The following is a 25,935-nucleotide window of genomic DNA, read 5'->3' as shown; positions in this document are numbered from 1 at the left end:
CAAATGTTTTTCTTTCTGTATTTTTTACTTTCAACCATAGTATAAAAACCGCATGGGGTGCAGCTTTGTTCCTTGGCATTGGCAAGAGGTAGCGTTTTTGTAAGTGATTTGTAGTTTTGTCTTTAGCTGTATGCCAGCTCAAGAAATGACGGTGTGCATATGCCAGTTTTGTATAGTAAAATGTTTGGCAGATAAATCATATTAGGAATTCAGAGCACCTGCACCAAGTAAGTTTTTTGTCATTACTAACAGTGGTTTGAACCTTGGCAATTATAGATGTGTCTTGTATAGATACAGATACAAAGAAGCTCAAAGCTTCTTTGTAGTTAATAAGATAAATACTGCAATTTATTTTTTAAAAACATGTGAAATTCCTTTAGAAAATCCTTGTCATTTATGTTAGTCAACTTTTTGCTACAGTGTGCCTAAACACAGATCACTAACCTAGCCTTGTTTACATGATGGGATTTGGACCAATGTTTTGACGACCAATTAATTACCTATTGATTGCAAGATTTTTTTTCCTTGGCTTTAGTCAGAAGATTGGTATGACGAAATTAGGTCCTGTGAGGTCAGATAGCACTGTTTAGTGCTAAAACCCCTACTACCCCTTCACATGGATTTAGCAACCTTCCCTTTGATAACATTAGGCCAGGAGTCTAGTAAATCACAGATGTTGTCTACTAGATAAGATAATACAAATGTGATCAATTAAACTCAAGAGGAGTACATCAGCAACTAATAAATTCAGATCCTTTACCAGGCAATTCAATTACTAGTATTTGTTTAACATAAAGGTTTTATTTACAGAGGTAATCTTTAACATGTGCTGCTCATACATTCACGTAATCCAGTTTACGTACTGTTTCCTTCAAAATAGTGACATACATTCATTTAGCCATTCATTTTAACTTTAAAAATGCATTGCGTAAAAGTTGGAGTTTTAAAGAAAAAGATTATTTTATCTTTCATAGCAGACCTCTGCAATTTTTGTGCTTAAGTTATATGATTTTTTTTTCCCCTTTACATAAGCAATTTGTTAATAGAAAGCTTTTAACAGATTTGTTTTCACTTTAGGGAAAAAAAGGAGTGTTTTTTTTCTTTCTTTTCTGTGAAGTAAAATCAAAGCTGGCAGTGCTTTGACGTGAGGTTTTAATCTGTCACTAGTTTTTGGTTAATATCCAGGTGTAATGTAAGAGCTATGTAATGGAAAAGATATTCACACATTGCTAATGCACTTGTTACAGTTGCTGATAGGAAAGCTGACTACTGTAAGATTTATTTACCTCAGGTTTAAAGGAAGAGGCTGTTGTCACCTTCCACTGAATTATCTTCCCTTTTCTTTCCCTTCTATTTCTGTCCCTTCTCCTCCTCTAGTAAGTTTTTGTTGATTGCATGCATGAATATTTCACTTTGATGCTTTGAAAGTGCATGTCCTTGAAGAAGCCTGAGAATGAAAACAGATGCTGATCGTGATGCTTTCTGCTAGATAAGTTCCTGTACTGCATAGGGCCTGAAAAGAAACGCGCTTTGTTCTAGCTTCTGTGCTGACATTTTGTATCATTCATTCTTCCTTTTCAACTACTGATCAATCTTTCCATTTTTTCTTCCCTTTCCTTTTTTCTTTCTTTCTTCTCCTTCATCTCTGTCCATTGTGTTGATACATGATTGAACAGCATGTTGTCAGGGCAGAAATAGTGAACTATCCTGAAGAAGATAACCAACATCACAACACTTCCAGCTGCCAGAGCAAAGTCTGCTCAATGCAGTAGTTCAGGTATTGATGTAGAAGTTTTTGTTTGTTTGTTTTTTGTTTTTTGTTTTTTTTTTCAATCTGCATTGGTTTTACATGAAATAACATCTATAGTAGATTCTCTTAGAAATGAGGTACTGATATAAATCAGTAAGCAGAAATAATATATATAGTATATTAATTTGAAGTCTTGTGTTCAATTACGAGGCATTTCTAATAACCCCTTAGTTCACAGAAACTTGGTAATACTTCATGTTATAGTATTAAGAGGAACTTTCTGGGCTGTGAAGTTCAAAATATTACATTGCTGCCTCAAATGAAAATGGGCAGAAAACTGGTATCTCTTATTTCTCTCCCCATGTAGGAGAAACCAATAGTTCCATCAAATGCTTGATAAATAGAATGTGTAATATCTGTTAGATTTTTATATTTTTGTATTTGTAGTACACAGAAGTTCTTTTTATGTTAATTCAGACTTTGTCTGGATGCCTAGTTAAGCTTTTTTTTTTTATTTTTTAAAGGATGTTTGTATTTGAAATTTGCTTTGAATTCTGTCTGTATTTTCCTCTGAATAGCTTAAAGAGGCAAAGGTGAGCTACCTGCAATTTCTGGTTAAGATAGGCAGTTATTCTGAAAGAATGCATACCACAGTGTTTGTAAAATTCTGTTTTATAATTTACATGCAGAACAATTCTTGAGGAGAAAAAAAATGCATTTACTGATTTTTTTGCATTGCTGCTTTTTATTAGCTCTGTAAAATTGTCAACAAAACTTACCAAGGCACTTCCCTCTGCTTAGTATGAGTCAACTTATTTAGACTGATAAAATAACACCTGATCAGACTTACTGTAAGATGCTGAAGAAGACTGAACTGTGTCTGTTTTGCACAATCTCTTTATTTTTCCCTCTGTGTTTCATAGTAAATTATCTATTGAGTTGTTTGCCAGTATCAGTATTGTATTTTGATTCTGATTATTGCTGTGTTTTTTCTTTTATGACAGAGAGTGGTGAAAGCAGATATTGTCAACTACAGTCAGGAGCCTGTGACAAGAAGCGTTAATCCTCCTAGAAGCTCAATGTGTGCAGTTCAATGACTGTATTATTCTTCTCTGTTTTGATACTTTTGGCTGTCCTACTTTGACACAGACTCTAGGATTGCCAGGAACTTTTAACAGTCACCATCGCTACAGTGCAATTACAAGTTTCAAAAACGTGTTGCACCGTTGAGAAGCAGCAAGCAGTTATTTTTGACTGGCTGAAAATGAAATGTTAAGACCACACACTTTGAAAAATAAAAATCTACATTCTTCTAAATTATATTTCAGTAAATCAGTAGAACTTTGTTTGTTTTTTCCTATCTATTTGACTGATGCTGGAATGAAAATGAATGAAGAAGTATGATTATGGAAGTTTTGCCAAAGCATTTCTTTTTCCTTTTTTTTTTTTTTTTTTTTTTTTTTTTTTCCCCTCCTGTGATCTAAACTAGCATTCAGCAACTTGTAACTTGGGGAAACTATTGCTGGAATACTTTTAGACAACTAATATATTTTACTTAGGGATAACTTGAAAAGTATTCCATAAATGTATATACTTAATGCAAAGTGTATAAATTGTATCCAGGAAGAATCAGTGGTTGAAATAAAGCTGTAATATAAAAGTAATTACTTTTCTGAAGTCTCAAGTTGAAGTTGCCTTCATGGATGCTCTGAAAAAAAAGCTCACGTTTTGTGTATTTTTATTCCCACATCAGTATCACTTTTTGTAGTAGTAGATATGCTCATAACTCTACATGAATATGGATGAACCTCACTTGGCTGTTTGGGCTGTAAATGTTGAGTGATATATTCAACGTGCGTTAGAAACTGTTGATAGATCAATTAGGATCAGTCATTTTTATTAACTGAGTGACTTATTTTTGGACTGATACTATCTTATTTCTATTTAAGAGTTTAAAAAAAAAACAACCAAAAACAAATAAAAAGCAGTGTTCTCTGTGATCATCATATTTCTCCTCTGTTCCTTTTCTAGCAGTCTCTTTCAGATATACAGTTCTCTCCTGCCACATCTAAGGTAAGGTGAGGAAAAAAATTAAGCCAACCTAATTCCAAGTTAGAAGGCTTTTCCTTTTTTAACTCTACAGTGCATTTTCTTATGAAGTATGACAAAACGTTTGGAGATTTAGAAAATTGATGAGGTTGAGCAAAGGAAGCTTGTAATTTCAAATGGAAAAAGTGACAAGGTCTTTCAATTAAGGTATTCCTATAGAGCTGCTGAAGAAAGAGTTTAAAATTTAAAACAAATATGTTTAAGAAATTCCAAGTGGTGAGAATCATAAAATGGTTTGCGTTGGAAGGGACCTTTAAGATCATCTAGTTCCATGGTATAGGCAGGGACACCTCACTCTAGACCAGGTTGCTCAAGCCCTATCCAGCCTGGCCTTCAATACCTTCAAGGAGGGAGCATCCACAACCTCTTTAGGTTAGATTTTAGGAGGAAGTTTTTCACACAGAGGGTGGTGATGCACTGGAACAGGTTGCCCAAGGAGGTTGTGGATGCCCCATCCCTGGAGGCATTCAAGGCCAGGCTGGATGCGGCTCTGGGCAGCCTGCTCTGGTGGTTGGTGACCCTGTACATAGCAGGAGGGTTGAAACTCAATGATCATTGTGGTCCTTTTCAACCCAGCCCATTCTATGATTCTGTTCCATTGTTTCACTGCCCTCACTGTAAATAATTTCTTTCTAATATCTAGTCTAAATCTACGCTCTTCTATTGCAGAGCTATTTCCCTTTGTCTTGTTGCTGTATGCCTTTATAAAAAATCCCTCCCCAGCTTTCCTGTAGGTCCTTTCAGGTAATGAAAAGGCACTATAAAGTCTGCCCCCCATCCGAGTCTTCTCATAGAATGTGCTATTTGATATTATTTTACTATATTCAAAGTTAATTGGAAAGTTAAGTTTATTTTTTAACTGTTCTGTGCAATTTGATGTGTAATTTTATAACTTAATGATAATGACTTAGCGTTGTGATATTTTAGCATTGAAATGTGGGAAATTTTCTGAAACAAGCTGAATTGCTGAGAAAGATTCAACAGTAGGTGTAGATGTGAATTTCCAGTGAATTATTTATTCTAGGGTTACCATCTGTGTTCTTCCTTCTATCCTATGGAGCTCATGTTCCACTGCACGGTGCTTAACTGCAAGGTAAAAGGCAAACTGAAAGGTGAACTTGTCTTTTACTTATCAATGGATGAGTACATCTGCCTCACAGTCATTCTGAAGTAGCTGATGAATCATACTCATACTCTCCAAAGCATCTGGTAAGGTGTTTTTTTTTTTGTTTTTTTTTTTTTTAATTCTTGGATATTTTTCTTCTTGGTGTGCCTATGTCCGTACCCTTGCCCATATACTCAATTATCAAACATGTAAATTCACCCTCTCTCTGAGATCTCGCTGGAATGTCAAGATCTCAACATTTCTCCAGGACTTACATGTCAACCTCATAGTCCTGCTTCCCAACAAACATGTTGTATGGTCATAAAATGTGAATATTTTTGGCATTTCAAAAAAATTTCCCCACACTTTATAATAAGTTTAAGTCAAATTTTGTGAAAAATGACAGAAATAAGGTGCCCATCAGTTTGTATTGAAGGCCTATCTTCCTAAAGATGTTTGGTACTTAGCTGGTAATGATCCTTCATTCTTTTCACTTTGTTGGTGTTGATGTTGAGGAATCTTTGTCTGCAAGAGCAAAAGAAGCAAATGTGAAAGTTGTTTGCTCCCAGGATGCTTTTGGCATGCAGGTTTAGATGGTGGGAAGATTCACATCTCTAAACTTATGCCTTCTGATGAAAGCTGCCTGTTGTGTAAGTGGTAGCATTTACCTGAGATAACTAATTACATTGAAAGTAATGTGGCAGGCCTGTAACAAGAAATAATGGAAGAATATAGGTCTACTGAAAATTTTTTGCAATGTAAATTGAGCCATTCAAACTTTTGAGGTGCAGAAAATGAACGTGACACCCCTAGCAATATTGATTTTAAAAAAAAGTGTGCTTCTCTTAAAAACTTTTCATAGTTCAGCTTTTCAGAAGAGAATGCTTTCTTATGACTTGTTAGCGAAAGCTCATTATTACCTGAATAATCAAAAACTTCTGATTTTATTTACATTTGTTGTAACCTGCTTTGTGAAAGGTATGATGCGTCCTTGTCCAAGCTATTTTACCAGTGGATTTTTCTGTCTATTTGTGAGCTTTTATTCTCAGTGTATTTTTCTAGGTGTCTTTGACTTGCATATCCGTCTGTGTTTTCTTCCCATTGATCTCTTCACCATTCTTTATATTTCAGTCCTACCTCCTCTGAATGTGCTTGTTTACATTTACGAGACTTTCTCATTCTTCCTCCCTAACATCTATGTATATTATGTAGGCTAACCACGACTCTTGTGTCTACTCTGCCCCCAGCCCCTCCTTTTGCTGCCCCTCTTAACCTCTTCTAAATTTCTGTTTTGTATACTGACTTCCACTCTCCCTGCCTTTTCCCTACCTTAGCCATCCCATTTAGATCCATTACCTGTCCACATTTTAATCCTTACAAATGAGCTTTGCTCTTTTTGTTCAGCCCTTGGGACCCCACCCAAGCCGTTGGATTCCAGCTGCAGTGTAAATCCCGGGGCTGTGGTAGCTGCCTTTGAAGTCTTGCAGCAGCTGTTGGTGGAGATTCGGGGTGCTTTTGCCATCTGTATGGTCTGTGTTCCACTGAGCTGACCAGAAAGGTCAGAGATAATTCCAGAGGATTAAGTGATGTGGAGAGAGGGAGTCGCCTGTTTGGCAGAGAAGGCAAGGGCTATCTGTAGTCTGATAGGGAGGAACAGACTGAATGGGAAAGGTGTGCAGCAGAGAAGCAGGCAGCCAGCACCCTATATCCAGTCTCTTGCAAGTAACATTGCACTGCTGGCCCCCAAAGTGCTCACACACCTGGCTTAACTGTGTACCATATTAATGAGCTTAAAAATTGCTTGGAAGGGGAGAATTGGTTGAGAGTAATTCAACAAACAGCAATGAGGTTAAATAATGTAGCACTCTCCCCAAGTGAGGTGACATGTGCTTAATGTCCACTGACATAAGGGGGTAGGGGGGCAAGCATGCTCTCTCCTGGAGCTGAGGCCAGATGAAGGGAAGAAACTTCTTCAGGCCCTGATCTTACACAGATGCACACTGATGAAGTGATCTGCCTGCTCAGAGCTGTTGTAAGGAATCAGTGCAGTAACAGCTGTATAGCTAAAAGCTGTGTTTGAGTTGAACTCACTGCTATGGTCAGCATAATCTTTTGTGTGATTGTGCGCTCGATTATCAGCACTTTCAAACTTGCATTTGAAATGTTATTTGTATGCAACTTTCTTTTGTGGTTCTAAGATTTGGTGGGCCCTACTTTCTTTTTCATAAAGAGCAGCACAATGACCTGTTCATAGAAGTTGTAGTACAGAGTACTCGTCAGAAGGTGCCCCTATTGCATGTGTTGATCTGAGACCCAAAACAGGGTTGCTGAACAAGGGGAACAAGTGGCATTGACTGAGTCACCATGTACTTTGTCTTGGGCAGGTCACTAACCTGAGCTGGTGCAGCAGCTGCAGCTGACTGGAAACAGGAAAATCTCCCATAATTTGGTGTCTTTAACTCTTTGGAAGTGCATCTTGGTATATCTGACTGGAACTGTGCTGTTCTATTTATCTTTTGTCATTGACTGAGGGCTAAATTGCTGTTCCTTAACATAATTTACAGTTATGTAGTAACGGGAAATTTTCTGTGAGGGGAATTTAATTTCTTAGAGCACTTGTATTTATTTCTGATGGTAGATAAAGAATTGGTATGATGGTCAGGATGGAGAAGTACTTAAAGCAGCAGTGACTTTCATAGAAATGATGTTTACAATGCTGACATCTGGAATTTTAGCATTATTTCCCAAGCAAAGATGGTATTCTACAGTGCTATACTTGCATTCTTTCTCTTAGTTCAAGTACTGCTGCTTAACATATCCATCTGATTTCTTTAGGCTGTCTTTATTTAAAAACAACTCATAACCACTTAAAATGTCAAAGCAGCTGAATGCTGCTGAAAAGAAGCAGCCAAAACTTATCTGTGTTTGTGTAGGGGTAATGGCATACATCTGAGATTGAAACACCAGGCCAGATAATTATCTGTAGGAAACAAATTTATTCTCTGATTTCAGTTACTATGAATAGAATGTGATTAGAATTTAATGTGCTGCAGTTTTATTTGCAAAATACACAGGTCCTGTATAAAACCTCTTTTTATAATGTACTCTCCAGAAGCCTTGGGGATCCCTGTTTAACTTGCAAATGCAGAAGTTTGATCTTCCCCAAATAGAAGATAGTGAAGCTCCTGAGTTCCACGAACTGATTTCTATTTTCAGCTCCCCATAGAGAGCTGACTGTTCAGCCAATTTAAACTTTTTTCTACTCCACTTCATCTTCGTTCATTTTGGCACTGACTGAGCTTTTGAACTGGAAAATTTCCAGTTAGCTAATTGGCCTTTTGCCTTGTTTTATGTGGGGGTGATGTCAAGTGCTGAAATAACCAATTGACTGAAAGCAATCTTGTTTCAAAAGTTGGTTAGAACCAAACCTAAGAAGGTACCAATTTCAGGTTTGTTTTGTATCTAACCACTACACTGAGTTCCTTATTCTGGTGGACAGGCCTCTGAGAAGAATATAGATTTGAGGTCAAGAGCTGGTGTTTGCTCAGAGACCACATTTAGAGCCCTGAATTCTAGGGGAAATAGCTTAGGAAGCCAGATCTTTTTTTAATTTCACTTTTAAGACTTTTCTCTATATCTATGCTCTACTATCATGTTGACAGCCAACGTTTCTATAAAGATAGAACTTAAGTCCCTGCTTAAAATACAGATTGTGTTAACTGTACATTTTTCAAGATTCTTTTTTCTTTTGAAGATGATTTGACTGAACAGCTTATGTTGTGTGACACCTTCACCTGGCATAGGTGAAGGTGTCTGGTGCTTACTAATGGTCAACTGTGTTAATTACAATCTGCTGATTATCCTATACTCAGCTTTCTACTTTCTGCTTTATTTTTTAAAAAAGAATGATTATAAATAGCAGATAAGATCTCAGATGGATTTTAACTAGTTTCTCCCTCGGAAAAATGGATCATGCAAACTGCTTTAGGCAAACATTTTTTCTTTGCCAGCTAAACTCCATTTCTGTCTGTTCCGAGGCTGATCCATGCCAGGTAGCTTGCAAGATCATGACCTACTAATCCTTTTTGATTTCTGGTGAGCTTTTAAAAACAAAGTAGACCAAGAAACATCAAAGGAGGATTTGAAAGACACACACTGTGCCCTGAGAAGTAAATGTTGCTTTGGAAAGCATTCTCTCCTTCACAGAGAGCTGAAGGCTGTGGTTCAGTACTATTCACCAAAAGCACTTAAGCATATGCTCAAAATTAAGCACATATTTAAGTTCCCTTGAAGTCTACAACATTTAAGTACGCACTTGAAGTTAAATACATTCTGGCATGCTTTGCTGACACAGAAATTCTGACTCCATTAAGTGCCATTCATTGAAGTGAATGCCTTTGAAACTAAGGATCATTCACGAATTTCAGTGTTGTTTCTGAAATTTGCTATCCATTGTGAAGAGTGTAAACGGAAGCCACACCCAAGTTCAAAAGAAAACAAAAATAAAAAAGGTATTTTTAGATACTCATTTGCCTTTCTTATGCTTCCTCCTATCATGAATGGTACAGCATGTTGAGAGGGGGAAAGAGGAAAAAATATGAATTGAGGTGTAGTTCAGCTGTATGACCAAAGTGTTTACTTGTTACTGGGTGAGTTGCCATTTTTGGAACAACCATTCTTCAGATCCGTGACGAATCAAAGAGAGAAGAGAATCTGAAGATGCTGGGTTAGGCGTGTCCCACTAAAATCGGAGTACTGGACCCGTAGTGCAGCAAAACTTATCAAGCTCCCCTTTGTAGCATCTGACGTGGAAATAAAGAAGAACCAGTACTTCTTGCTCAGATTTCGGGAGGTATTTGATCATGGAAAAAATGAAGTGTGATTTCTGGATATATTCCAGAATTTGTCGGCGAATGGTGAGGCAATGTTTAACTGCATAATGGAAACTAGAAAGAAATTTTGACATCCCACTCATCAATCCAATTGCTTTTTTATCTCCCCACTGTCTTGGAAAGACAGCAAAGTGTAAACCAACATTTGGCACAAATGGGCTGCCTGTGCCATTTAGCAGCAATTTGCATGTAATTGGTAACAATTATAACAGACAACTCATTTATAACAGCAAGTGAGCTCACAACCTAGCATAAACTGCAAGAAAATGAATCGTATCCCACCAGTAATCACACACTGATGTAAGAAAGGAAATGGAAGTCCTTCGGTTTAATCTCTTTTCTGGTTTTATCATACAAAAATGGATAAGAAAGCCATAGCAGTTCTGATTTGATAACTGCTGACTTTGGCTGGTTCTGGAGATGTGGAAATTCCAGGTGAGTGTTGTCATTTGCAGTGCAAATCCAGTTCCTTAAAGCAGTTATATATACTTATATGATACCTGTGATGTTATATAATTTGTAACAGTTTGCTTTTTGCTGCTATCTGTGCATGTACTACAAAAGAATGCATTTGAGTTCATACAATTTGGCCCCATTAGGAGAGTTTAGTTAAAATAGAAGTAGGGGAAAAAGTCAAAGTGATGGACTCAAGGAAAATGCAGCAGTTTCAAAATGAAGGTGTTTTTGTGCACTTTTGCTCATTTCTGTACTGTGTGTACAAATCACACACATGAAAGAAGGTTGAGTTCAGGGTCTGTGCAGAGCCTTTTGCATCATGCACATCCTACATAGGTAAGAGGAGACGGAATGAGGAAAGGCAGAAAGATGTGACAGGATCTGCACAAGAACTGGCTGTTGGCTCTGCATTTCTTAATGGGATAAAGTCCTATAACTGGTTTTGTACACATTTTCTGATGCATCAAAGTGATAAATTATTATGCACATGAGCCTCCATTTTTCAGTAAATATTGTTAGGGCAAATTTTATGGCTTTTCTGAATGAAACTTTGGGTTTATACATCAGATGTAGAAAAACTGTCTCCTGCGTATTTGGCAATTTCAGTCATCCTAAACACACCATGCTTCTGCATTGCTCTATTGAAGGCATGTAATTGCAGAAGAGTTGTTAGCAATAACTTACATTTACAGAGTCATCTTTGCTTGTTTGTTTTTATTTTCTTAAAGCAAGTGTTTAGTCTGAAATCTTTGGCTTTATTTTGAACTACTGGTCATCTCAGCTACTATTTGTTTTTTTTTTTTTTTGTTTTGTTTTTTTTTTTTGAATGAACGCAAGTGAGATTCATTTTCTTTTGAGTTTGATTTTTCTACTCAGTTCTATTAAGCAGGTAACGTATAACTGAATATTTTTGCATCCTGATCTTCCACTTAACCATGAGAGCTCCAATACGCACCCCTTAGTGGAAAGATAGGTTTCAGGTCTGACACATCCCTGTCTTGACTTACACTTGCAAGTTCATGAATACCTCCTCCCAAAGTTCCTTCTGAACATGATTGACTTTTCTTGCTGTGGCTTCCAGTGAGACATTATGTTGCTTACACACATCCATGTGGCTGTGTGTATAAGTATACATATAAACATGCATCCACTTGTACTCATACCTATGCCTTGGTGTTAGCAGATTTTTAGAGGGATGTGTTTTAACCCCAGTATTTCAGTACTGCTAAAAGCATGTATTAGATTAGATTATGTATTAGGCTAAAACTTGGAAATACCTACAATTATTATTATATTAAAAAAGTGTTTCATTAAATATGGCTGACTCTATGCTATGTTGACTCTATCAATACAATAACTTATGCACCACCGAGGAATGCTTCTGAGCAATGGTGCAGTGCTACTTTCACTGTTGTGATGTAGAAATGGCATGCTTGCTTACAGCTCATCTAATTACATGGTGCAAGAAGAGCTGTTCTCTGCAGTTCCTCTCCTGGATCAAAAACTTTTGTTTTAGCAATGCATATTCTGATGACCTCACCTCAATTGGCTGCCATAGTAGGCAGGAGTCAAGGGCCTAATGTGGACATGGGAAGATGGTAATGTGGGGTATGGTGCAACTTTAGGGTGGAAATGAGAAGGGACATTGATTTTGCTAATTAAAATTACTCATTGGACTCTTGTAAATATTGGGTAGTGTTTCTGTTTAACATGTCTTCCACCTTCTCCAGATGGAAACCAAATGAGGCTTCCTACATTCTCACAAGAAACTACAGAGAGGCTGTAGTTTCTTCAAGTTTCTTCAAGTTCCTGCTGTTCTGGATGCTGTGTCCATACATAAGTGATGATGTGACAGAGTCACAGAATTGTAGGGGATAGAAGGGACTTCTAGAGATCTTGTAGTCCAACCCCCCTGCCAGTGTGGCTCCCTAGACCATGTTGCATAGGTAGGCATCCAGGCAGGTCTTGAATGTCTCCAGAGAAGGAGACTCCATAACCTCACTGGGTAGGCCTGTTTCAATGCTCCTTCATCCTTACTATGAAGAAGTTCTTATGCACATCTGTGTGTAACTTCCTGTGCTTCACTTTGTGGCCGTTTCCCCTTTTGCCTATTGTCACGCACTGCTGAGAAGAGTCTGGCCTCATCCTTTTGCCTCCTGCACCTTAGATATTTATAGACATTGATCAGATCCCCTCTGAGTCTTCTTTTCTCAAGGCTGAACAGACCCAAGTTGCTCAACCTTTCCTCATGGGAGAGGTGCTTCAGGCTCTTTATCACCTTCGTGGCCCACCGCTGGACTCTTTCCAGGAAATCCCTTTTTTCTACTGGGAGACCCAGAACTGGGCACAGTACTCCAGGTGAGGCCTCAACATCAGATATTCACCAACATCAGATGTCCATTGTGAAGGTAATCATGACTGCCCAACACCGAAAAGCTAACTGGTGGTGTTACAAACATCTTCCATGTAGGGGCCCAGTGCTGAGTCGCATGGCTTTCTGTTTTATTGGCACTGCCTGGACCATCCCTGCTGAATGCAGAGAACATGTTAGCTACACAGGTCTATCTGTGCCCCTGACGAAAATGTCCCTTCCTATGATTAACAGTGGCATCTAGTCAGGAACTGTATCTGTTTTATGTTGAGATTATGAGGTTTCTTTTCCTTCAAACCCAGATTAATACTTCACAATCCAAGGAGACAACTGGAAATAGTATGAAGTGGGTTTGCATTATTCACTAGGAGAATGCCCATTTTAGAAAGTGCTAAGACTATGAGCAGTACGATGAATTATGGCAGAAGGGAGAGGCTCCTTGACTCAAGGGTGTTTCCGCTCTAAGGCTTCAGAAGATTTGCTAAATTTTAATAAAAAATAGATTCATAAAGGACTGAAGGTTTATCCACACAGCTATGCAGTACTCAGTCTGCTACCCAAATAGAGTCAGGAGATGGGTTTCATATAGTTGGACTTTTGCCTTTATTGACTAATTGGTTGCCATTTACACTCATAGGGTCATTGACCTTTCAATTTGTAATTTATGAGAGAGTCTTAAATCTGATGATACTTCAAAATATTTTAGATCTTATTCTTTATCCAGAACAGCTGAATAAATGTTGTAAAAAGTCACTGGGATTTGATAAAGCTGAAATAAACCCCAGCATATTATTTTTGTCATTGTGCTGCCGATTTTAATTTTTATTTAACTTCAGACATTTCACTTGGTCTTAAAGTTGCAAGTAGGAAAAACGTATCCAGATTGAAAAGGTATCTGCACTGCACTATGCATATATGTTTGGTTGATGAGAATCTGCAGAGGGAGATGCAGAGATGCCCAAATCTTGAAAGGAGCATCTATCTTGAAAGGAGCTTGTGACCAACCACTCCATCAAAACCAGTTGTTCCTCAGCGTACAGGCTTGTGCTGATCTGACTACCAAATGTCAGTGTATGGAAAGTTCCAATAACTTTTTTTTCGGTTGCTGCCCTGAATGCATTGCCCCTTCCTCTTGCTGTTGCCCTTATGCAGAGGGGTTGGACAAAGTGGCTTTTATTGGCGTTTTCCAACTCAAATTATTCCATGATTCTATGAAATTTAATTTTAAGTTTGTTTAAATCTAAGTTCAGTCTGTAAGTGTAATTTCTTGTAACTGTTATTTTTACAAAAGCTCACATTTATGAAGACAGCAAGAGTTAACTCAGAGTGGGTAATGTGTTTTGCTTTTGTTTCTTGCATCTTTCTTTCTTCAGCAAATATTGCTGGGAAATGGACCTTTAGTGGTGCAGAGTGAGGGCCGCTTACACTGTAGGTGGACTTTGCAAGTGAATTTTTCTTGCTCCTCCAGGAGACAATTTTACCACCATGTAAGAGTGTGTATATATATGTAAATATATGTAGAATATAAGAATATATATATATATGTATTTAATGAGTTCCTTTTCCCTACAAATTGTTAATTTTTTTTTTGTAAAAAAAAAGTCAGCAGAGCTGCTGCAATTTCTTCAGTGATCTGTCGTGTTATATTACCCCTTCCAGTTCCCTACTTTCAGTTCAAAAAAGCTTTGCAGGAACATGAGAGGAATTTTGTCAGCAGGGGTTCAAGGCAGTTGGGAGAAAAATTTGAAGTTCTTGTCTGGCCAGAGTTACATCTTGGATGGAAACCTTGCTGTCTAGGTGTGGCTCCAACCAAGAGTAGATGAGGAATTGGGTAGCTGAGGGTGTGAGAAATGGGAAGGCGGCCGCCAGCCAAAGGGATGGGGACCAAGAAGAGGATAGAGATGGGGTGCAGTGAGGGTGTGTGTGGTGAGCACTTGGTTACCAGAGCAATGTACAACACCAAACAGCCCGCCAGGAAATGAGTTCTGCCCTCACAGTAAGGTTTTCATTTGGGTGTAGTAAATAGAGGAATGTGCCGCGCCTTTCTCAGAGCAATATCTCAGAGCATCATATGTGTGTGCAAGCAGACAGCACTATGGGGAACAAGAGACCCTGGCATTTTGCTGACTCCTTGGTGTTTTCCTTTGGAGCCTTAATGTTCTTCCATATGGCTTTTTTGAATATAATATATATGGAATATAATATGCATGTACAAATAATTATACTGGGGTGGAGCCAAGGCTGCAAGGCAACATTTAGTAGAGTTTAAAGCCAATTGTCTTGCATCTTAATTAAGTTTTCAGATAGATCAGACTAGCAACGTTGTGAAAAGGGACAGTTTCAGTTTCTTAAGTATATCACAGAATCACATCCCTCAAAATTATTCCAAGTTACTGCAAATGGATTTTATTGAGGATTTGTTCGTGTTCTTAATGTTCAATCAGTAATCTGTGAAAATTCATTTTAGTCTGTGGGATTTTTCTTATACTGGTTGCTACAAATTATCCATGTTATATGATCATTCCTTGGTTTTGCACATTATTCTTTTTGTTTCCTTATGGAAAGCTTAAGATTGAAAAATGTGCTATCTTGTTCTCTGCTTCCAAGTTGCTTAAGGAATTGTAACAGTTATTATTATATAGTGAAATAAGGCTTTATTTTTCCTGTAAATGCAAAACTTGTATCCATGCTGTGCAAGGGATGGCTCTCAATTCTTCTGTAGTCCCACTGTCTGGCTCCTTGAGAGCAAGTCTGAGCTCAAGTGTGATCCAAGGCCTAAGGAGCAAGCAGGGCACAAATACCAGTGCAGTGAATCACCAGAAGACATAATCCACGTGGGAACAGTATTTGCAAGTAAAGTTTGGTGTGTGAGACTAGGACTATGAGACATAGTTTCATAGGACTATGAAATAAAAGATGTGGAAATGTTCTGTGATTATCTGACGAGTGAGTAAAATTGCCAATAGTCACTACCAGTTAAGCTTGGAATTAGTTAGTCATAGCAGACTGAGGGGTAAAAAAAAACAACACTCAAGTACCAATACGAAATGCCAAAAATAACTGCAGATAAAACAGAATGTTTCTTTTCTTTTTTTTTTTTTTTTTTTAGTCTCTCTGGCCTCCTTGCCCCTTCCCATCTGGTACTAATTTTGATTTTATTTTATTTTAAATAATCTTTAAGACATCAAGAGCATTAGGACTTTGCAGTTTTTGGAGCTCTGCTTTTCACATTTAAGTGAAAAGAGCCAAAAGAGCATACCTCTGGAGTATGTTCATAGTTCAGTAAGGAAGGGTTTTAGAAAAGTGTGAACCTTAGAATGTTTTCAATATTGACTTGATAAATGAAGTTGGAAAATGTTTGGGGGCAGTTTTGTTCCCTCTTGAATTTTTTATCAGCCTTGAGGGTGATACTGCTGCCTCTGAGATGGATGGAGAGATGTATTTAGCAAACAAAGAATTATTATATCGATGGAGAGATGCAAGTTTTATGCTTTCCTATTGCTGAAGTGACATCAACTTGTCTATGGAAAGATGTCATTAGTGAGCAGCAGCATCTCTCTGTACCAGGAAGAAGCTCTGGTTACCCCTACATATCATGCAAGAGCTCATCTGGGGCAGGAGCTCCTTCTGTGTGAGACCAATGGTTTGCCAGGTGCCTGCTGCCTGGAGGAGGATGGCAGGGGCTCCTCAGTATGTAGTGCTGCTGGGAACAAGAAGGTGGTCACATTCAGACCTGCTGTAGACTGCAGCACTGCATCTGCTGCCTGTTCTGATGATCAGAGGAAGGAAACAACTTTACCTGTTCTTCCTGAGAGGTCCAGGCTACTCCAGAATGAAGGGTGTTCAGACTGTGTATCCAAAATACTTCTTGGAGAGCTGACTGTAGATGTGCTGAGTACTGGTACCATGCTTACTGTGGTCATAAGTCTACTGGAATCTTCCCCAAAACAATGCCATCTCCCCAGGTAAGATTTTGCTTCCATATCACAGTATTTGCACTTCTTAGTTTTAAGGGAAGGTGTGAAATCACAGGAGTGTCTCTGCTTTGAAAGCATGCTGTGACATCAGATGATGATAGTGGCCATCTGCTTTTCTGGAAATTTCACTACGTGAATTAAGTTGCAGTGGTGCAGGCTATGGACTTCTTTATATTAATAAAAGAAAATGTTTGAACAAAAGTAGTGTATGTATACATGTGTGTTTAACCTATTCTTTCTTTGCCATGGTTAAGAATGCTGCATCATTAATATTCTGTGTAGTAGATAGTTTTATGAGGAAGGGAGCTATTAGAAGTGTAAGATTTACAATTCCTTTGTCTAACTTTGTGAAACAATATTAATTTCTCAAGCTACTGCCTAAAAGAAAACATGTCAGTGTTGATTTATACTCTTTGGTCAAATACTCACATAGAGTTTGATCCATCTGTTGGATTGTACAAATTTTTAGAAAGATTAATTGAAGCATGTAAATTATGTCTTGTTGAGGTTTTTCCTTGTCTAACTTTGTGTCTGTCAAATAGATAATTACACTGATTAAGTTTGTCAAAGAAAAGGAATTCTAACCAGATGTATGGATAAATGTTTTGTGCTGTTACAGCAATTAAAATGTAACAACTTCAGGAAGCATTGAATTTATTAGACTTTATAAAAAGGGGATATTTCAATGAAACCACCCATGAGATTTTAAGGAACCGAAAATATTTAAGCTATTTGTTATGTTTCATTATGATAGTTTCATGTTTTTTCTAGTTTTGTGTTTCTGTGAATTCATAAAGAAATACAGCGTTTTGAACAAAAATTGTTCACCTGTTTTTAGTAATTGTGTTCATTTGGGTAATGTCATACCTACTACAGGTCTGCGTGGAGTACTGCACTCAATATGTTATACAATTACGGTTTGAATTCTGTTTACTGAGATAGCAATAGAGTCATAGAATCATAGAATGACTTGGGTTGGAAGGGACCTTGAAGATGATCTAGTTCTACCCTCTGTCATAGGCAGGGCTGCCACCTACTAGCTCAGGTTGCCCAAAGGACATCTATCTTGGGCATGAATATCTCCAGGGATAAGGTGCTCACAGCTTCTCTGGGCAGCTGTATCAGTGCCTCACCAAACCCCCCCCTTGGGTAAAGAATTCACAGAATCACACAGAATGGCCAGGGTTGGAAGGGACCTCAACGATCATGAAGCTCCAACCCCCCTGCCACATGCAGGGCCACCAACCTCCACATTTAATACTAGACTAGGTTGCCCATCCAATCTGGTCCTGAACACCTCCAGGGACGGGGCATCCACAGTCTCTCTGGGCAGCCTGTTCCAGCACCCCACCACTCTCATAGTAAAGAACTTCCCCCTTAAAACCAACCTAAATCTTCCTTCCTTCAACTTAAAACCATTTCCCCCTGTTCTGTTATTATCTACCTTTCGAAGAGTTGACTCCCCTCTTGTTTATAGGCTCCCTTTAGGTACTGAAAGGCTGCAATGAGGTCACCCCACAGCCTTCTTTTCTCCAGGCTGAACAAGCCCAGCTCCCTCAGCCTGTCTTTGTAGGGGAGGTGCTCCAGTCTCCTGATCATCTTTGTGGCCCTCCTCTGGACCCTTTCCAACAGCTCCCTGTCTTTCTTGTACTGGGTGCTCCACACCTGGACACAGTACTCCAGATGAGGCCTCACAAGAGCAGAATAGAGGGGGACAATCACCTCCCTGTCCCTGCTGGCCACCCCTCTTCTGATGGAGCCCAGGATACCATTTGCTTTCCGAGCTGCAAGAACACACTGCTGGCTCATGTTATGTTTTTCATCCATCAGGACCCCCAGTTCCTTCTCCACAGTGCTGCTCTCAAGGGCTGTTCTTTCTAGTCTGTATGGATGCCTGGGATTCCTCTGGCCTAAGTGCAAAACCTTGCACTTTGCTGTGTTGAACCTCATTAGATTTACTGGGGCCCACCTTTCCAGTCTGTTGAGGTCATTTTGGATGGCATCCCGTCCTTCCACAGTTTGCTCCCAACATCTAACCTACATCTTTCCTCTAGTCCTTAACTAATAGCAGAATAGGAAACAATGAGACTCTCACAGGCTATGGAAAGCAGGTGGGCCTGAGAGATACTTTGCACAAAGCCCAATCTGTAAAGCCCAATCTCAACAAACATTTGCTGCAGAATGAAATCTGTTGCTATGAGGTAATTCTCTTATCAGACAAATATGAAAGAGTTTTGGTTCCAAGCGGGGTTGGAGTTACAAAAACTGGAAACTTTTGTGCATAGTTTTGCCATCTACAGAGCTGTGCTGTGCACTTACAGCACAGATGCATTGAAGTATAGGACTGTAGTAGACATGTGGAGACTGAGAACAAGGAATTTAATGTATAGGCTCTTGGAGATAAAGCCATTGTGAGAAATCCATTACTGCTGTGTGAGTTTTGCTTTTGGCTTCAGTGAGAGAAAATATCCTAAGCCCATTATCACATCTTGCTTCAATCAGTGATCATTAATTGAGCAGCGTAGGGTAGGAGTTGGGATTGCTCGTTTAAGTGTTATTTTTTTGTGATAACTGGGAGCAGACCTTTCCCTTTTGCTTACTAACGGCAAGAATATATCTACGAAAGGATATTTAGTTCAAATATAAACGTAATAAAAAAGAAAAAAAGGTCACTGATGAATAGCAAAAAGGTGGGAGAATAAAATATATAATGGTGATCCACCGCCGTCACATGCTCATAAATTCTTCATACTTTAATGTGAATAGTAACTCCACCTGTAACAATCTAATGATTAGTTGTAATCTATTTCCATCTTTTGTGTGCAGTTCATGTTTATTGAAACTTCATGTCAGGCATATATCTCATCCAAAATTTATCTTATGTTTGTGTATGTGGGATAATCATAATTCCTAACTATTATTTTATTATTACATATAATTTAGGACTCTGCACTCCACTTGATTGTAATTTGTGGTGTGCTGAAATTTAGTCTTGCTAAATAACCTCTCCATGATGAATTGCACAGTGCTGTTTCTGGATAGAAGAACAGAAGAATTGGAGTCAATTGGATTTTTACAGTAAACTTGAGAAAAGCTGAGCTTCTAATAGAAGAGTAACTATGACTGGATTATTTCAATGTGGCAAACAGTACATTTAAGACAAATTAGTTATTTTTAGTCCTGTCTATCACAAGGAATTCAACATGACAGCTGGCTGATGAGGCATAAATTGGCATTCTTTGGTGTAACTGAGACGGCCCTTCCCTTCTTCCAGTCTTTGCAGTCCCTCTGCTAATCTGACAGCTCAACAAAGGTGACTGGTGTCTTTGGTTTTGAAAAAGAGTTCAGGTGATCTAAGCCCAACAGCTGTGTGTTTTCTCCCACGAACATCTGGCACTCATCATGGTATGTATTGTTGGATGTTTTGTTTTACATGTGCCAGTATTGCCTTAAAGCTACTAGAAGGCCAAAGTTTATTTTGGCTGAGTAGTCAACTATTTAGTATACACAACAATTTTAAATCGCTCATTTCCCTCCAAGCTCCTACAGCTGTTTTGATAAGTTGTAAAACAAAGGAAAAAAAACCTAGACAAGACTGCAACTGTAAGATGGATTCTCTGGTGCATCTGCACTGGGCTTGCAGCTTGGGTGGCTGCAGGTCAGCTATAGAAAAGAAAAGGGATCATTTCGTGCTGGTATTCATCATTACTAGTAACTTAGGACAAATATTAATATTAGTGAAATCAAAGATCCTTGAGTCCTAAATGGGCTATAGTTACTTGTAATAAACTACTTAAAACATGATGAATAGCTTTAAGACTGTAGCCTCTTCAGCAATTATATGTCCATTAAATACATTTTTGGATCTTTTTGATCACCAGCATGGATTTTTTAAAGTTCAGTATATCAAGATATATCCACTACAAGAGAACCTGTCAACTTTACCACTGGTTAAAACGTGGATGTTTTTCCTGAGAGTGCATATATAAAAAAAAAAAAGGATGACTTGGAGGTAATCTTTTATTATAATGGTTTCTAGTCTGTGTTCGACTACAGTAACTTCTCTAGTAGGGCTACCAAAAGAAAAATCATGAAAATTGTGAAAACAAATAAGAATCTTCACAGAGATTTAATTCAGTCTAAATATGATTCCCAGGAGAAAAAAGATCAAATCACAGAAATTCTACTGGTGGGTCATCTAGGAGAAAGATTCCAGTCTGTTCCACAGAAGTTCACATTTAATGTCTTGGTAAGAATGTATTCAGTAGCTTGTAGTGGAAAATTCAGGTGGTATGTTCTCTTGTTTGCTTTCTCACATTTATCACAAATCACAGAGCTGCTCGATTCTGTGTGAGACACAAAATGGAAACAGTCCCTTGCTCATTAAGCTTAGTGCTCAAAGATGGAAAGAGAATATGCTTCGGGAAACTCACTGGAAGGATTAGTTTTCAAGTTGTATTTTTTGACAGAAGAAGATGGAATTAATTCAGAAATGAGTATGGCATCATATTTATCATAAACTTCAGTTGTGTTTCTCTGCTACCAGTGTGCCAAGCTGTCCATTGGACCAAACATTTCAAAGGCCCTACAGGACGTGCTGTCTTCATGTACAGTAAAGGACATAAAAGGTGATTCAGTGTAGTACAGAAGCCTGCTAGCAGTTAGATGTAGCAGGGAGAAATTAAAGTCGTTTTTTATGGGAATCCTGCCCTTTCTGAGTGGATGTTCCATTAACTTTATGGCAATGTGGAAAAAGACACAGTCAGAAATAAACAAGCGGTGGGACAGCCTGGAGATACTGCTGTCTGGGAGAAGGCACAAGACAACTGCTAAGTGGTGCCTCGAAGGTAAAGACAAGCTTTGATTTGCTTGGAAATGCTTCCTATAAGGGTGTTAGGAGAAAACAGTAGTGGGTGTTTGTGTAATAAGGGTTGGAAAGGAGAGGCATGGGAAAGTTGGGTGTGTTTTAAGTGTTTCTACATCGTACTTATACTTTCAAAGCTGTTATCCTGCCTCTTGGGTAAATAATATTTAGAAAATATTTATAACATATACAGTACACTTGATGTTTAGGTCTTACAGAGCCTAGAAAAAAAAAGGAAGTAGCAGTAGTGTTAACATAGTTCAATCCTTGTGTACTTAAATTGTAAACTCATGGAGGAAGAATTGTACAGGGATATGTTTGCGTAGTGCCTGATACAGTGGGTGCCTGGCTTCTGTGTCCTATTATACTTACATAGCAGACGAGAAACATAACTACATTACAACCACTGCATTTTAAAATTATAGTTCAGACACTAGTGATCAAACTGGTGGTAAAATGGGCTTTCAGTCTGTATTTTCACATGTATAATTTGAAATTAAATCCTCAAATAGGCCAGGAGAAGCATAACTGTAGGGAGAGCAGATGTTTGGAGATGAGAGGCCAGAAAATTAGTGGGAGGAAGAATGGGCTCTGGGGTTTCCTTTGTTTCACCCATATATTTCTGTAACCCATACAGCTGCAAAATTACCTCAGTTTGGCCAGCCACTGCCTCCCTCTTCTCCCCTCCACATGTGGCCTCTTCCTATCATAGAATTATGGGATGGCTTAGGTTGGAAGAGACCTTAAAGATCATTCCAGTTTGTACCCTCTGCAGCTGCAGTGTTGTAGCATGCCTTAGTCATTTTAAGTGCTTTTAGATGCTGTTCTTAACACATACCTCAAATGTTCTCTTGGAAGACGCAGGACAGTGTCTTTCCTTACCCAGTAAAATATACATATATTTTTCTAATATGCGTGTGAGCTGATAAAATATTGGTGTGACAGCACAATCAAACCATTTATATGAAATTTGTTCACAAGCTTTTCCTGTTCTCCCACATATATGGCTGGGTCAGGAGTACTTGCATTTTTGATGCAGTGACAGCTTCCATGCTGGTCTTCTTGGGCAGCTCTGTTAAAATCCAGCCTCTTCCCCTCTGGATTGGCAGAGAATATCCTCATTTTGTTGTGCTGCCCACTCTGCATGAATATGAACCCTACTGGCTCTGCCCACAGGAGGAGGAGAGCAAGCAGGTGAAGCCCAGTTGCATGTGCAAGGGGAATGTTGCTTAAGGCAGCCGAAGCATTGTGGGAGGCTTAAGATAAAAGTTGTTTTTGTGTTAGGAGTGCAGCTGTGGAATATCTGACCTAAGGCTCAATGGCTACCAGAGACTTTTGCCTCCATCATTTGATGGTATAAAGTTTCAAGAGTGCTGATTTTGCCCTCCTAATGTGTTAGGTGCAGTGGATGCTGCCTTGAGCTCTTCAGCCACCTTTGCTGGAGGGCATGAACTCAAGAATTTCTCTCTTCGTTTCATTGGATAAGAGAGATTGACACATTAGCTTTATCAGTGCGATGAGACTGCATTACTGCATTAGTTTTGTTTTGTTTTTGTTATTATTATTATTATTATTATTATTATTTTCAGAAGAGCAGAGGAAGATTTCCCTGTCTCAGAGGGCCTAATTCTGCCTGATCAAGTCAAACTGCAGAAATGATTTTGTCTGCGGTCTCATTTTGTCATTTTGTAACCATACTGAAGAGGTTATATTAGCTGGTAAGCCTATATATTAAAAAATGCCTATACTCACTAAAGGTCCAATGCCATTTTAATTCAGTTGGCTACATAAGTCCTCTCAACTCTGTTCCAGTTTGTGCATATAGTATCTATTCTTCCCTATATTTCTTTTTCCCTATCCCTTTCTCACTGCATAATGGCAATTCCGATGCTAGTTGTTAAATTTCTATGATAAAAAATATTTTGCAGGTATGTTTGCTTACTTGTAACAAGTTGCTTATATTCCTTACTTGCTAACAGTATGTCAGGACTTGTTGCTTGCATTGTCTACAGTTTAGCCAAAGGGCTGACTGGGAATAACTGAAAGCGGGAGAATTTGTTTTGCTTTCAACTTCTTTTTTTTTTTTTTTAATCTCAGTATTGTTTTACCTTACCTTTTGAGACACCTGCTTTCTTTGGTTGCAGTCAGGAAAATGTTGAGCAAGGAAACTCTTGTAAAGATGATTAGAAAATCAAGGGGACAATATTTAAATTTATGAATATGTGGACCACGGACTCGGTTCTCTCAAAATAGTTCCCATTTCTGGATGTTTGTAATTTCTCTGTTTTGTAAACAAAGTTAATTGGCAAGATTTTAATTTTGTGTCTGTGTCACTGATCCTGCGCTTGTGTCAACCTGTCAGGAGAGCTGACAATATCCAGTATCAAAATTTAACAAGGTTCATTAATGTTTTCATCTCATAACCCTAGACTTTACTTCATACTGTATTTGGACTGACTTGTACTATACCAGCACCCCTCTCTGTATGGACCCTGATACTATAATCCACTAACTGTATTTAGGGGCAATGGTGTTCTGATTAGCTTCTGATGGTGATTAATCCTTTTCTTTTTTCCCCAGATGGCAGTTGTTTATATCATTGGTAGCACTCTTAGTCCTGACCAGCCTTTTCTTATCAGCCAAGTCCTTTTTCAACACCTGGACATGGCAGTGGATTTCGTGCATCAATGCCTAAGAGCTATTTTAAAGCCATTAGCCACACCAATGATTACAAATGTAAATGCTGCACTCTTGAAGCACCATCCTGCTTCCCAGTCTCCATACTCTTCTTCCTTCCCCTCCCTCTCCTTGTTCCCTAAATAATTTTAGAGAAATGCCAAGAGTCAGGCTTGCCTGGGACTTTTGACAGCCTACCCTGACTTTCTATGATCCTTACATTGCCTTCCAGTAGGAGGATTAAAAACAAACAAAAAGTGAAAGAGGAAAGGATCTTGATTTTTTTTGTTTTGACTCAATTTGAACATCTTCCTGTTGTCATCATCTCAACATGAAAATCTAACAATGCTGTGCTCTGAGTTGGCCAGTAGGTGTCAAAATAACCTGTCATATGAACAACGGCAGTGTTACTGATGGGAAGCTGATAGTCTTTTGTCTTCTTGATGTTTTATGAGGAGCTGAGGTCAGTGAGTATCCTTGCGTCCTTACCCAAGAACAGAGGTGATGTTGAGGCAACTTATGGAGAGTTTGGAGCTGTTGTAATGAGTAGTTTTGGAGACTCTTTCAAATTTGGCTCTGTAGGTATTGAACATTTGCCCAGGCTAGGAATGCTGTGGAAAGCCATATGCTTCTCTGCTTTACTTTCTCATCCACTTAGCAAGGTTGATATACGTTTTCTAATCCATGTGTTGTGCTCCTGTAAATTTAGATGAGCATTTGTCTTTGCTGGTGATGTTGATTTTGCTTTCATCCCTTCTATTCAGTCATGTTGACCTTAACCTGATTTTCCTAGCTTTTTGTGCCTGAGAGGAGACAACAGGAGATGGACTTTCCCGTCAGGGGGCAAGGTGACTCTGAAAAATGAAATAGTTTAGTTGGATTCTGTCCCTCATTGAAAAGATTTACGGAGCCCATTTACATTCTTGATGCATTTGGATTAGGAACTACCCTCATTTGAACCCATAGGTTTAGAAAAAAGGAAAATAATGGATGGTTTTCATACTGTCTTCAAAATCAGCAGCTGACCTAACCTTCAGACATTTGTTTATTCATTTCATTCTGAAGTGTTCCTGATTAGTAATGCATAGGGATATATTTTGCAGTCTCAGTTTGAGAGTAAGAAGGTAGGCACAGGCCTGCTGTCCTTAAACTTCACATGCTTGTGCATGCTTGTTCAATTCTGCCTTAGTCTTATGAAGGGAAGTGCTTATCTGCATTTATAACTGTAGATCTCCTAAACCAGTTTTTGTGTTACTGTTTGCTGAACAGAGTGAAATACACAAGCAGTGAGACTTAATCTGTTTCTTTTGGGGATAGATTTCTATTGGATTTCCTAGATTTCTCAGTAAATTTTGAGTCTGTATAAGGTTGACCTGACCTTTGCAAGGATGCTGTTACTATTATTTCCACTTTATTTCAAGTTTTGTCACCTACATGTGACAAAAGAGGCATTGAAGTCTTTTGGCTTCAGTGAAGATTCCAGGCAGAGGTCTGGCTGGAAGACTGCTCTCCTGGAAATCAGCCTCTCTTGTCTGTGGTGATGGACAAAATTAGCTACAGTGGGAGAAGAGCAGTAATGACTTAGCATATGTTTCTTCACTGCTTTCACTTTTATTTGGAGTTTTCACTGAAAGAGAGAACAAAACAGAGAACAGCAGTGACATAAAAAACAGATGGATATAAACTTTTTGTTTTGATAAATGCAGCTGGGCTGGAAATGAGAATATTCCTACTC

At 38.6% G+C, this 25,935-nt stretch overlaps 2 protein-coding genes across 8 annotated transcripts in view; both read left to right on the top strand.

Moving 5' to 3' along the window:
- RAB28 (RAB28, member RAS oncogene family) overlaps positions 1 to 3,753 on the top strand; it is a 61,062-nt gene extending 57,309 nt beyond the window's left edge. Inside the window, exons 7-9 of one of the 4 annotated variants that reach the window (XR_008206389.1) lie at positions 41 to 99; positions 1,677 to 1,777; positions 2,755 to 3,753. Coding sequence is in view for 3 of the 4 variants with exons in the window: in XM_052681679.1 (XP_052537639.1) it covers positions 41 to 88; positions 1,677 to 1,772 (144 nt within the window). In the remaining variant the exon portion in view is untranslated. The remainder of the gene's footprint in view (positions 1 to 40; positions 100 to 1,676; positions 1,778 to 2,754) is intronic. The other 3 variants (XM_052681679.1, XM_052681680.1, XM_052681682.1) reach the window with 3 other exon arrangements.
- BOD1L1 (biorientation of chromosomes in cell division 1 like 1) overlaps positions 1 to 25,935 on the top strand; it is an 823,932-nt gene that overhangs the window by 125,781 nt on the left and 672,216 nt on the right. The gene's annotated exons all lie outside the window — the stretch shown is intronic.

This window comes from Tympanuchus pallidicinctus, unplaced genomic scaffold, assembly GCF_026119805.1.
Source record: "Tympanuchus pallidicinctus isolate F22 unplaced genomic scaffold, pur_lepc_1.0 scaffold2, whole genome shotgun sequence".
Classification (NCBI taxonomy): domain Eukaryota; kingdom Metazoa; phylum Chordata; class Aves; order Galliformes; family Phasianidae; genus Tympanuchus; species Tympanuchus pallidicinctus.
This window is presented reverse-complemented; position numbering and strand designations above follow the sequence as displayed.